Source organism: Sinohyriopsis cumingii, chromosome 9 (assembly GCF_028554795.1).
Source record: "Sinohyriopsis cumingii isolate HCF-2022 chromosome 9, ASM2855479v2, whole genome shotgun sequence".
In the NCBI taxonomy this organism is placed as follows: domain Eukaryota; kingdom Metazoa; phylum Mollusca; class Bivalvia; order Unionida; family Unionidae; genus Sinohyriopsis; species Sinohyriopsis cumingii.
Window position 1 is genome coordinate 99,054,788 of NC_142969.1, and position 13,954 is coordinate 99,068,741.

A 13,954-nucleotide genomic window follows, 5' to 3' on the forward strand; every position below is an offset into this window, starting at 1 on the left:
AACATCTAGGCTCCATATGATCATTCTTGTTAGGGCTTACATATCTAGACTCCATGTGGTCATTTTTGTTAGGGCTTATATATCTACACTCTATGTGATCATTCTCGTTCGAGCTTAAACATCTAGACTCCGTGTGATCATTCTTGTTAGGGCTTAAATATATAGACTCAGTGTGATCATTCTTATTATGGGCTTAAGCATCTAGATTCCATGTGATCATTCTTGTCAGGGCTTAAACATCTAGACTCCATGTAATCATTCCTGTTAGGGCTTACATATCTATACTCCATGTGATCATTCTTATTATGGCTTAAACATCTAGATTCAATGTGATCATTCTTGTTAGGGCTTAAACATCTAGGCTCAATGTGATCATTCTTGTTAGGGCTTACATATCTAGACTCCATGTGATCATTCTCGTTAGAGCTTAAACATCTAGACTCCGTGTGATCATTCTTGTTAGGGTTTAAACATCTATACTCCATGTGATCATTCTTGTTAGGGCTGAAACATCTAGACTCAATGTGATCATTCTTGTTAGGGCTTACATATCTAGACTCCATGTGATCATTCTCGTTAGAGCTTAAACATCTAGACTCCGCGTGATCATTCTTGTTATGGCTTAAACATATAGGCTCCATGTGATCATTCTTGTTAGGGCTTATATATCTAGACTCCATGTGGTCATTCTTGTTAGGGCTTATATATCTAGACTCCATATGGCCATTCTCGTTAGGGCTTAAACATCTAGGCTCCATATGATCATTCTTGTTAGGGCTTACATATCTAGACTCCATGTGATCGTTCTTGTTATGGATTACATATCTAGACTCCACATGATCATTGTTGTCAGGGTTTATATATCTAGACTCTACATGATCAAGTTTGTTCGGCTTAAATATATTCAGACTGCATGTGATCATGCTTTTCATGGTTTATATCTTCACATCATGTGATCATGTTTGTAAGGTTTTAAATATCTAGAATCCACTTGATCGTGCCTGTTTGGGTTTAAAAATCTACACTCCGAGTGATCAAGCAGTATAAAACACGAGTTTATGGATATCTTTTCAAGAAATCAGATACCCTTTCAGCGTTGAAAAATCTTTATGACGGTATTTCAAACTACCTAATTATGAATTTACCATTACTAGATGTCGATATAGTCGCAATTTAATAGACACGATATTTCATTGTTCTTAGGTATAGTTGCATTTTATTGGGTGTCCTATGAAGCCATCAATCAGTTGTTATGAGAAAATGCATATAATTTTATCGTATAAAAAGAAAAAATGGATTGATTTTTTGTTTTCTTAAAAGTAATATTCCCCATTGTTCCGGAAGTTTTATATTACAAAAAGCATTTTATAATCAATTGCATTAATAACGACCGTCAGGAAAAATGATTGGTAAACATGCAAACAAAAGTTCTGCAAATTGCCTGATAATAAACACAAAGTAAATATTTACATACTATTATCAGTTACACATGTTTGGATAAACTGCTAATGAATGTATATCGATCAAAACACGTATGCATGGAGATGTATTGACATCGTGTTCGAAAACACGCAATAATGTTTGATGCATTGATTTTATGTTCAAAAACATGGAATAATGTTTATGAACTGGATGCTGGGGACCGAAATTATTCTCTGTAACTTCATAATGCACAGTAGAACTAGTATTCTAGGAAGGTGATTACGCATTTAATTTATCCAATAAATTCAGAGCAGACGCTGTTGGTGTCTTGCCGAAATCATTTTATTTTAGACATCGGTTGCTGTATTGATAAAAGGGGTGTACAGACACTAGAATTAATGCTCAATCTTATTCCAGCATTTCAAATTACAATCAAATGATTACATCTTTTTTATCTCCATAAGGAGAAAACGAAAGTAAGAAACATTTAGTAAATAATGATTACAACCCATTTTGTTGTTAACAAATAAACGGGATAAGTTCGATTTTTTTTCGTCCAAATGGGAACACAACCTGTTGAACGCAGTTGTTTCTCTTGTCATCTTGTTAGTTTCTGTAGCTGTTCTGTAATATAACAACATGCACAAAATGCAATTAAGTCTTTTGGTAATTATCAGTCATACCATTCTCACTAAATCCAGTTCGTGTACGTATGTATTGTATGTATGTGTGTATGTATGTATGTATGTTTGTATGTATTTTGTGAAAGATATGTTTGATTTAACACCATTTAAAATGAGCAAGGGGATACGATTATAATTCTGAAATTTGTTATTAATGATTTTAATACGTATGGACTGTACTTAACGACCAAGATTCAACTTTATCAACAACAGTCTTTTAATTTGGTTCAGGCTGTAATTAGCTACCATTGATGAAACTTGCCCCTTGGAGGGATTTGTTTGGCTTTGGTAACTTATTAGATTAGTATTCATGTTCATTAAATAATAGGCTCATCAAGGAAAGGCTAGTAAGTCTTGAAACTTGTTCGATAAGGATAAGTATGTAAACCAAACCCACTTCAACAGCAAATATTTATGTGTAGTAGTACTTCGTGCCCTTACCAGCAGGAGACGACGGTTTTCGAACTAGGCGTATAATATTTCTTTGCGATATGACCCATAATATTTCTTTGGGATATGACACAAAATATTTCTTTTTGACATGACCCATATGTCTCTTTGAAATATAGCCCATAATATTTCTTTATGATGTGACCCATAGGTCTCTTTGAGAAATGGCCCATACTATCTCGTTCAGATATGGAATATAGGGTATATGTTAGTGACTGGTAACTGTATCTCACATATAAAGAAACATCTCTTGGAGAAAAGACTATTTTCCTTGACATTTTATATATATATATATATATATATATATACGTCACTTATTTGTGATTATGTTATACTAAGCAATTTAATGCTATAATATTTCAGGTAATAATTCGTTTCATTTGTCCTGCAATAAATACCAATCTAGTACTGAACAGTGGACGATTCTACCTGAATTACTGGATGAAGTTAGCGTGGCAGCGAACATTTTTACTCCTCCAAGTTTTACAGAGCCAGGCAATTCTCCTGACATCAGTACAGTCAATTCAAAAATAAACGATGACTTATATGATGATTCTTTCGACAAAAATGCTTCACATCTAGCAGTCAGGGAAGCCGTCGGGAATCACGTGGGTGAACCTAGAAATGGCTCTGGAGAAATAATGAAATCAGAGAGCTCCACGTCCGTGCATCCAAAGACACATATGGAACATAAAAGTGGAGGACACAGCAATACCACAGTTGAGACGGCAAATGTACAAGAGAATCTTGGAGCGAATGATTCTACACTACATCAGAAAGGTAATCATTAAAAACAGGGGTTTTTTTTGTTACGAGAAAACAAACAAATTTTCCAGATGGGTAGTAATTATAATTATTTTGGTTTGACATGGCTTGTTGTTTCACGGTACAGCAACACGAATATATACGTGTACAATATTCAGTGCAAATAACGTTTGGTCAGTACGTTAACTGACTCAGTACTGCTCTTTTGTTTTTGTCTCAGATTCTCTGTGGCGTTTCATGATCTTGTAGTATCCCGATTTTGAGTAATCTGATATTGTTGAAGAGGAAAAAAGTCAGTTAGACACACACACACACACACACACATATATAGACAGACAGACAGACTTCTGGAAGAATGAGATTAACAACGCTTAAGTGACTGAGCATCTTCACTGTTCTGGGAAACTCAGCAATCGTCTCACGCGAAAAGATTGGATTCTTTGCACAAGCTAGTAATTTTAGGTCTGGTTTTATTTAGTGTTCTTCAGCACATCAACACAAGTAGGATATTTAGCATACAGGCAAATAGAGTAAAGTCCCTTGTATAAGGACACGTCATGGTAGCTGAACTGGATTGATTTGTTGTGGGATTGTGACTCAGAACTTTCGTTCCCTATTTCGGCATCGTAAGCAGTGAGCCACCAGTTTCTGTCTTCATTACTCGCCTCTTACGACGTAGTGCAATGATCATCGGGCCTTCAATTCCTTGTCATTTAGCAATAATAATATGCTTCTTGTATTCTTACATATAATAAAGAGAAGTCTTTCCTTAGTATGCGTACGGTATCATCAGAAAGAAAAAAACTAGAATGAAAAATTATGTTAAAATTCTTTTTAATTTAAGAGTTATTTTGCACGGGACAAATTATATTATGATCTTTGAATTCTCATATTCTTCGCAAAGTTGGTATCATATATAAAATAAAAAGATATAAAATAAAATAGCTTCTAATATTAATGTGTTCCATTTTGTATTTCTTAAAGTCGCATTATATTTAATATAGTAGGATAGTAAATGTATATATTAAAAGGCCAAGATACTCCAATCTTGCAGGAACGATTATGTGGACAGCTTGTGAATTCCAGTTCTCAGTTTGTGCATGGACTATGCCAGATTCAATTTGCACAGTTTGTGAATTCCCACAGTGTCTGGCTTTTTTATTTTATAATTCCCATATTCTGCAGGACGATTTCGTCATTGTCTGAAGAGTCTCTCTCTCTCTCTCTCTCTCTCTCTCTCTCCTTACTTACCTATCCACTTATCTATCTTATGTATATAGTCTATCATCTGTCTTATCTAAGTCGGCATTCCGTTATTCCAGGATCGTCAGCCAGACCCCAGTGGTTGTGTGCATTATTTATGACAACATCTCCTGAGATCTAAATTGCTTTAGAAGTGCTACGTGTATTGATTTCCTATTTAATGGAGCAAAACTAATGTTTAGACAATAAAATGAAAATAAAATTAGCATTTTACTGGTAATGCAATATCTTAATTGTTCCAGCTTTGTCCAAGTGTTTGTATGAACCCAAAACCTTCTGAGCGAAGAAACAGACAACTTAATCTCGGAATATGCAAGAAACATTTCGTCTGAAAAAAATCTAATTTATAACATTGAAAGAACATTTCTGTTGTCCTTTTTGACTGGCAGTGAAGTTGATAAATAATATTTTATACTTAAATTATCAAACATTTCGCTGATTCGCAGTTGTGAAGTCACTCTAAGCACGATTATATAATACAGATATATAAGAGCAAAGTTAAATTGAAAACATGGCACTTTTAGCAACAAATAAGAATTGGGCTCGCGATATTATCGCGAAGAAATTTATCTCTTGTAAATCTGCAACAAAATGTGTACTCCATATCACTGATAGGCGAGAGGTGGTGTACTTATTTAAAATAAATAGCATTTAGCCGAAGTAACTGTTCGTCGATTCTCCAGTTTTAAAAAGGCTGATATTGCTAAAAGATATTAGAAATTTAGTCTGGTTTGTCGTCTGTCTTTATTTAATTCAGTATTGTAATCCCTCTTTTTAATTCAGTATTGTAATACAGTCAAGGTATCGTACCAATATACTCAATGCTATTCGTCTCTATTGATTTTATGCATGTATGAATTCTGTGGAGGAATAATTGGTGAAAAGATTTGTATGAAAGTACGAGCACAAATTGGACAAAATGGGCAAAAATTATTGTATATTTTTACTTTTCAGTGAAGTATATTTTTTATTAACGTCCATTGTAGAAGCTATTACAATCTTTTTCAAATAGTCCAGATGTTCAGGTTGTCTTTAAGGGGAATGAAACAGAAATAAACCTGTGAAAAGCAAACATCTGAGATGGGCAACTAACTTTCTTGTGCATATTCCAAAGCCCAGAGATCAAACCTTCGGCCGCAGAAAGTGCACAACAGGGTACCTCTGCGTCTTGTTAGCCCTCTTTAATGTATAGGAATTATATTGTACTAATAATGCATTTTTTGCAGATATTAACCGCCTGGACAATCATTCTGACAACGGTCAATTAGTTGTCAACATTGTCATACCGGTTCTTACGGGAGTGCTGATGACATTTGTGGTAATAATATCGGTATACGTCAAATGCAGGACAAGGTAACTTTCTTTGAAAAACAGGTCTTCTGGACGAATTAAAAATGTTAACTGTATAGAGTGATGCCAAATATTTGAGCATGCTTCGTGTTTCAGGAGGTATTAAGCCATTCTGAGACATAAAATGCCTTTATGTGTTAATGTCACATTATTAAGTTGATGCTACGTAGTTTATTGTATCATGAACCGAGATAGTCAAAACGTGTTGCCTGTAAACATCATTTGTTGTCATAAACCGAGAGAGTCAGAACGTTTTTCCCGATACATCTCTAACTTGTCTATCATATTATGAATTTTAACGAATTCAGTATACACTTCAAGTCTTGACCTTGTGTCATCCATTCAAAATGTATACCCGTAGTTTTATTTTATGACTTGATGTTTCAACAGCAACGAAAAATTCTCATATTTTGGAAATACCGTTTTGGAGTTTCAAATAAAGAGCCATTCATATGGTAAAAATAGATTGTGTTTCCTAAAAGTAACAATTCCAGGCGAACGCCCTCTTATATCATGTTGCATACGCGCAAGTCATAAAACTTTCCTTCAGACTCGATACATGTAAAGGCTACCAGCCAAATATTTTCTCACGTAACAAAAACATACATATTCTAAGGTCATCTTTGTTAACCTTATCTATCAAATATGAATCTGCATCAAACTTTCAATTTCCTAAAGATCAAAAAAATTACAAAATTCTTTGGGTTTTTTTATATTCACTAATGGGCTCTATCTTTGCTAAAATATCTGCTAAACAGTCGATAATGATTTTTATGCTAACTGCAAGAGTTTATATATATATATATATATATATATATATATATATATATATATATATATATATATATATATATTTGTCAGAAGAGTTCGTAATTGAATTAGATGTCAATTATGCCTATTTACGAGTGAGGGGCGATGCTTGAAGCTGGACAGTAATGGTCACTTGTGTAATCAATGTCAGATCTGACTATACTTCCCAACTCCTGACAGAGATGAGCAGCAGGTAGATTTAGTTATTGGAATCTTTGAGGGGTATCATTAGTACAAGAAAAATAATTTGTATGTTTCTAATAAAAGTAAATGTAGTTTGAGCGATGATATACATGTTCACTCAGAAGCTCAGCAACTGATTGGGAGTTTGTTAAAATATTACATAATGTAACAAAACTATTAAATGCCTAAAAAATTATTTCCATTCTTTTATTCTATGATCACTTTTTTTTTCTCCAAATGCAGTAACATGTCAGCCAAATTTTATTAGAAATAGAGATAAGAAAAACTGCATACACAGTTTTTTTATGTACGTGGGCCATTGAATTAAAATTTTGCTGTACAATTTTGTATCCCAACATTAATAAAATAGGTATGATCTATCAAATACAACAACTGCGAAATACTGTATAATTATGTGCAAAATCAGAATTGAACACATGGGTGAAATGGTGTACAAGATACACGTTAAATATTTAACGAAACATTAATACTCTAATACATTGGCAAAGCTGCATATATAACACAAGTACTTCTCACTAGACGTTTGCTAATTTTTTTGGTCCGATGTTAAAATCGTCAGCATTGACTCAGTATTGTTATTATAGTACACATGCAAACTTTCACAACAAAACTTCTCATCTTTCTTGCAAAGAAATTGAATTACTACGAACTAACAGGGCTAATTTCTTCAAAACTGATAACACCACTAATGTGTTTTTTATTGCTAATTACACTTTAATTTTTGGGATTTTATATATACCCACGCACCTTGTGTAAAAATCTAATTGTAAAAGTGTATTATCTAAATCCTGCGAATGCAAAGTTTATTTAACACTGTCATTTTACTTTTTACGGATATTGATCTAGATAGTGGCATCTTGCTTGTGTAATTTTGCAGGCTAAAACTATACTGTTTGGCTCCGTTCGTTAGTAGCGTATACTAAAACCTGGAAACTGGCATAAGTCTGCCCATCAAAAAATATTTGTCAGCAGTTAACTTAGGTCATACATAGTTAATCAGACACTTCGACTGCTTCTAATGTCACTTCTAATATCACTGAAACAAATTCAAATTTCATCCCAGAATTTTAAAAACATTGTCATTGAGATATTATTAGCTCCTAAAATCTTCAATGGCTTAAGCTTACTTTCTAAAATATCATAGATACACCACTTATCTATAACTTTGACAACGATCTGATAAATATGTGAAATATGCCTGTTCTTGTTTTGCATGAACGTGAGCCAATTTTCCATATTTCTTGTTGCATATTTAAATTCTGATCATACCAGGAAGCGAGCCAGTGGCAGGTATTTAAATTGTGTCCGCGGCCGTTAATTAAAGAATTGTAAGTTATTTGAATGCATATAGGGTTTTTCCGTAGGACACACAACACTTGTTGCCATGACTTGATTTGGCTGCATAGCGTATTTCGTCTTTGCTACAATGACTTGAACCGAACAAACCTATTAAAAAACTTTTAAAAACTTCAATAACTCTGTGAGCAACACCGCTCTTTTTTCTTTCTTAAGCACAAATTCTGCTGCTGGCATAGCTTCAAGAAATAACCAATCCTTAAATTGCTTCGATTTTAAATTCCTTTGGAAGATTAAAATTTAAATTGAACAAAATACACTTGTTTAAGTCCACCTGTCCATTAATATCATCGATTATGGTGGGGAAACCCAGCCAGTCTTTACTTGTGCACAGTTTACTTCTGTTTGCAAATGTCATCGCTGAAAAATCTGAATACCAAAAGTTTAAAAGCTTTCTCAATATCATTTTTCTTTCTTTGCTCTTTTCCAGGCAAAGGACTGGTAGGTATATGACAAACGCTTCAGAAGGGACCTATCTTGAAGAGGAAAGCGAAACGGAAACCCCAAATGGGGCCCTTTCGTCGAGTTCGAAACAAGAAGCTTTACGTGAAACTGACATAGAATCGACCAAATTGTGATGTAGTCATCGCGTGTCTCTGACAGTGGACATTTAATATTTAAATGTCGTTAATAATTAACGCATAATTCTAGTTATGTGAAAATATATTTCGTCGAAAATAAAGGAACTCCTGCCTTTAAAGAGAACAGTTTTCTTTCCGTGTTAATCAGAGAAGTAGACTTTGTTGTTGTTGTTGTTGTTGTTTGTGTATGTGTATGTGTATGTTTACCGAATTGGAATAAATGTCTTGGGTCTATCTAAAAAGATAGAAAGAGTTGGAGAGTTTAAAGTGACCAGTTCTTCACAGTGGATAAGACGTCTCTACTATGAGCGAGAATCAAAGACGCTTTATTAGATTTTCATCAAATTAGTTCGATCGAAACAAATATTTTAAATAATTTGAATAACCATGTTCGTAAACTATGTAAACACTAGAAAGACCTTGCAAATCAATAATAACATAGCGATATATAACTTGTCAGACTTGAATAGAGGCAGTTTTAGTAGAATACCAGTTCCCCGAATATATAGATCTGCAAGAAAGGCTCTCAGCTCAGGCTCGGAGTGTGTGAAACTGCTGTACACATACTGTGAATGTTTACTTTAGATGTTATCATATATATGGCATTCGCGTGAAATCAACATCTCTATCAATTTATGTCAATCTTAAACGTAAATGAATAAACGTGCAAAACATTTTGATTTATATTCTATTTTATGTCATGTATTTCGCTGCAGTTATTTTGTTTCAAAGTTTTAACAAGTTATTGGAATATTTTATTTTCCCAATTAGTCATTTTATCTTTATTGAATTTACCCTAGCCACTAGTTAGCTTTATAATGTACGCATGTATTTAAATTAAATAATGAACAGTTCATGTATCAGCAAAAAGGGAATGATGTTGTTAATTGCAAAGCAATATGTCAAAGGGGACGTCCATTAATTATTTCAACAATTTTTAGGCAATTTTTTACCCCCCTTCCCCCCTTGTCAACAACCGTCAATCTTTCAATGACCTCCCCCCCGCAATAAAATTTTACCCCCCCCCCACAAACTAACAATATTTTATACGGCTGGCTTTTATGCTAAAATAGAATTATGGAAATTAAAAGGTCTACAAATAAATTTCAATACATTTTGTTTACTTGTTTAACAGATTTCAAATTGACTATAACACTTTGAATTCATGAGAAAATCGAGAGTTTATATTCTAGCTTCTATGATCTTCCCAATTGCCTGAAATGAACAAGAGTCTGTTATCAAAGTGTACAATATTTGTAAGGCATTAAGGTTACTGCATCTGGTTGAAGAAGTTGTATGCTTGTGTTGGCTACATAATTTATTTTATGTATTATGTTAAAGATGACTGTATAATAGTCAAGCTCTCAAGTGTCCTAGGCTCAGTTATCCATCCTTGGAGGGATAGCTCATGGACTTCAATATATATAGCATCTATACATATAAAATAGATGCTATTTAATAGAAGTCCATGGATAGCTATACTATTTAGATGTCTATGGCTCAGTACAGTCTTTGAATTTAGTAACAGCTTCCCTTAAAAATCTGTCTACAGTCTACAATCTACATTGAATAAAAACAAAATATGATGATGCAAGACTATGACTTCCTTGGCAAGAGCTCAACCAGTTTAGGATTAAACTGGTGGGCTGTTGACGGGCGAGCGAGTGTGTGCCATACCAACGCACCGACTAATTTCCTATTTTTTGATTTATTAAATTTATTGTAAAAAATAACATTGAAGACGTCAATTTATCTTGAACTCCCCCTACCCCATGTCAACAATTGTCAAACTTCTTCAAACCCCCTCCCCCCCTTTTGTTGACATAATTATTGGACGACCCCAAATCTGTATTTTCAGAACTTTTATAATCCTTAATACGACCCAAGATACGCGATTTCCTTCTTTTTGGCATCTTTTTAGCCTGTAACAAAATAGGATGGTACTTTAGAAAAGTTCCAAAAAAGGCCCCGAGCGGCATTATATGAAACAGAGTTGTTACTACGTTTCTCATGAAAGAAATCAATCCAGATTAAAGATTTTCTTTTCTCTTATATTTGAAATGTATTTGAAGGAACAAGCTAACAATGAACCAGCTGTGTTTTTAATGTCATATCTCGACTGCTTCGCCGGCAAATAAATTTAGCATAGCTACCTTAGCAAGAAAATTAGGTCATTACAGCTATAGTTTTACTTTGTATTGCTCCTAAGATAAATGAAAAAGCGGAATGTATATGCGACGTTTACTGACCAATCATACAAGAGTGGCAGGGAAATGGCCAAGTCCGAGTGTTCTCTGACCCATCAAACCCCGTTCGAGTAAATTGTACTTGCATGTTGGAGTAGCAGATCTGAGTGCCTTTCCTGTTGAAAATATTAAATTTGCTGTAGCGGTATACTCGCTTTAAACTGAAGTTTGCAAAATTAAATGGCATTGTACTAAATTATATTTGCCCGATTTACTTAGATTTGCCTGAAATGGATAAATTTAATATTTTTCTCCTGATTCATAATAATGAAAATCATAATAGTAAAAACGTATTTTGTCTCGTTAACAAGCAAAATCTAGAACCCAATCTAACTGAAATATTGGTCTGCTTATCACTTTAAAGGGTTGGGAAAAATCAAAGGAAACTCGGAAGGAACTAATACATGTATATTATCCATTGACATGTACATGTACCTTCAGCCTGTGGTGATTACAAAGTGTGACAACGCCAAACAAATTTCATGACTGTGATTACAGTCACCTACTTTTCGCCATAGTAGTATCCTCTAAAAGCAATGTACCATTTAGCGTAAGGACTGGTCAGCGGGAACTTGAACTTTTGCACATGCGATAGGATCCAATGCTATATGGTGTAGGTACTCACCAAACTGTTTCTGACGTACTTTGCCAAATTTATTGTAATCAATGGATAAATATAACTACAACTTGTATCACGCCTAACTTTAGCTGCTAACACAAAAAAATTAAATTTTCACGAATTAGTTTTTTTAGTTGACCCCCACCCCGTCTCCAGCCAAACCTATACTGTGTCGGATAATTGTACGATTGTACTATATAATCCATGTCTGACTTCAGAAGCTAAGTAGATGAAAAGATGAACGATTTGAATCAGTGATGTTTTTGTTGTTGTTCTTTCTTGCTAGATTTTGTTTAACCACACATGCTAAGAACCCGGAAAGAGGGGATGATATCAATGATAAATATAGATTCTTGTCGGCTCCAACATCCTATTTACATAACGATATCAGGGTAATAACATCTACACAGTATAGTCAACAAATCTTTTTAATTATACTGCATTATAGATTGCAACGAGGTCCGGTACAATTTTAGATTTCATATTTCGTACTGTCTACAATATTCTCCCTCAGAGCAAACATTTCTTAAAGGAAGCGGATACAAATAGTCCCACAATGCACTACTTATTGGGCTTCCTTAAATAAAAACAAATCATAAATACAATTAAAGTACACCATAAATACCTATAACTGATAATGAATTCGCCCGTTCATCGGTGCTTCATGACTAGTACAAGCATGCGAATAATGTATGTGCAAAATGAACTTCGCTTGTTCTCGTTCCTAAATTTATATTTAAAAGAGCTTAATTTAATTAATCAGAGACATTAACATTTACTGGATAATTACTTGTTAGCAGGTGTTTTTTTTTTCTTCAAAGCAGTGTTGAATGTTATTGTTTATTATGATTATAAAGTGGTAAATGTTCTTTGCATGTGTCAGCCTTCAATATATATAAACGTCCCTGAAACGAAGTTTGTGCAAGGCTTTGTAAAATGTGCTCGTTTGTACCGTGAAAATAAAATTATTATTTTTGTTTGATAATTAATGTCGTTGATTGCATTGATAGATCTTTCTAAGCTAATATTGCGTACGAAGGCAGGCGAGTGGTAACTCTAATTAGACAGGAAAATAAAAATAATGACAGTGATAGGCGCAGTGGGCTCTGCATTGCTTCAGGCAATGGTGAATGGTTCCCGAGCTGCGCTTGTTACAAGCAACTTCCATTACTGAATATATTAAATTGATTACCGTGACTGTAGGAAAGATCAAATAGAAGAGGTGAAACCACTTAAAGGCACCTTTTCATCTACGAGAGTGTTCAGACCAACATAAATTATATGCTGAATGGCTCACGAGCTTTTAGCCTTTTGCAGAATAAATAAACTGCTACATGTATTTGGTGTGTGTGTGTGTGTGTGTGTGTGTGTGTGTGTGTGTATGTGTGTGTGTGATTTGGATTTTTAACGTGGCTTTAACAATTTTTCAGTCATATCGCTACGATGTCTGCAGTGTCGCCACATCCCACCAAGTCGCCCAGTCCTAACACTAACCTCTTAATGCTGAGCGCAAAGCGACGCAGTTGTTAGTACCAGTTTTGTAAGTCTTTGGTATGAATCAGTCTGGGATCTAACCCACGACCTTCCGCATCCGAGGCTGACGCTCTAACCACTAGGCCACCGGAGCGGTCGCACAACGCTCACGTACTTGGAAGATTAGCCCTATCAAAGGTGGAATTAGCAAACTTTGCAATATACATGTACATGCATCATGTAGTTGAAGATGGCGTTAAATTACGTAATGGTTGTTGATCTATGCTGGTTATAAAAACCATTAAATGGCGGAAATTAAATGAAATTTTAATTTTTTTTAAAAAAATCATTATGATATCAATTGTGCATTTTCATAAACTTTGTATCGTATGTACTCGCTTATAAGACCAATCCAACTATAAACTCAACATACTCAGCTCTGCAGTCGCATTATGCGCCTAAAGATCTGGGCCTGTGCAGTTTGTTTGGACTAATCAGTAGAAAAGACAAGATAGACCCTGATTCGCAGGCTCATTATCCTACGGCAAAATCGGGATCTTTGTTGCTTGCAGTTTCTCTCGACTTATAACGATAACGTATGATATTTCTCTGCATGTTATCAGCTCAACGGCTCTGATCGGATCATCAGACAAAAATAACTCCTGATTTGTTGGGAAACAAGCAATCTTGTCTGTGGGTAGGCTTGAACCAGCAATTTGTAAAAAAAATCAG

General features: G+C 34.4%; 1 protein-coding gene across 2 annotated transcripts in view; it reads left to right on the forward strand.

Annotated features, from left to right (window-relative positions):
- The window catches only part of LOC149792318 (uncharacterized), a 101,906-nt gene extending 92,342 nt beyond the window's left edge, over positions 1-9,564 (forward strand). For both annotated transcript variants that reach the window (XM_089970896.1, XM_089970894.1), the window contains exons 4-6: positions 2,919-3,335; positions 5,810-5,936; positions 8,734-9,564. In XM_089970896.1, the coding sequence (XP_089827022.1) occupies positions 2,919-3,335; positions 5,810-5,936; positions 8,734-8,881 (692 nt within the window). In that variant the 3' untranslated portion in view covers positions 8,882-9,564. The remainder of the gene's footprint in view (positions 1-2,918; positions 3,336-5,809; positions 5,937-8,733) is intronic.
- Positions 9,565-13,954: the final 4,390 nt, after the last annotated feature.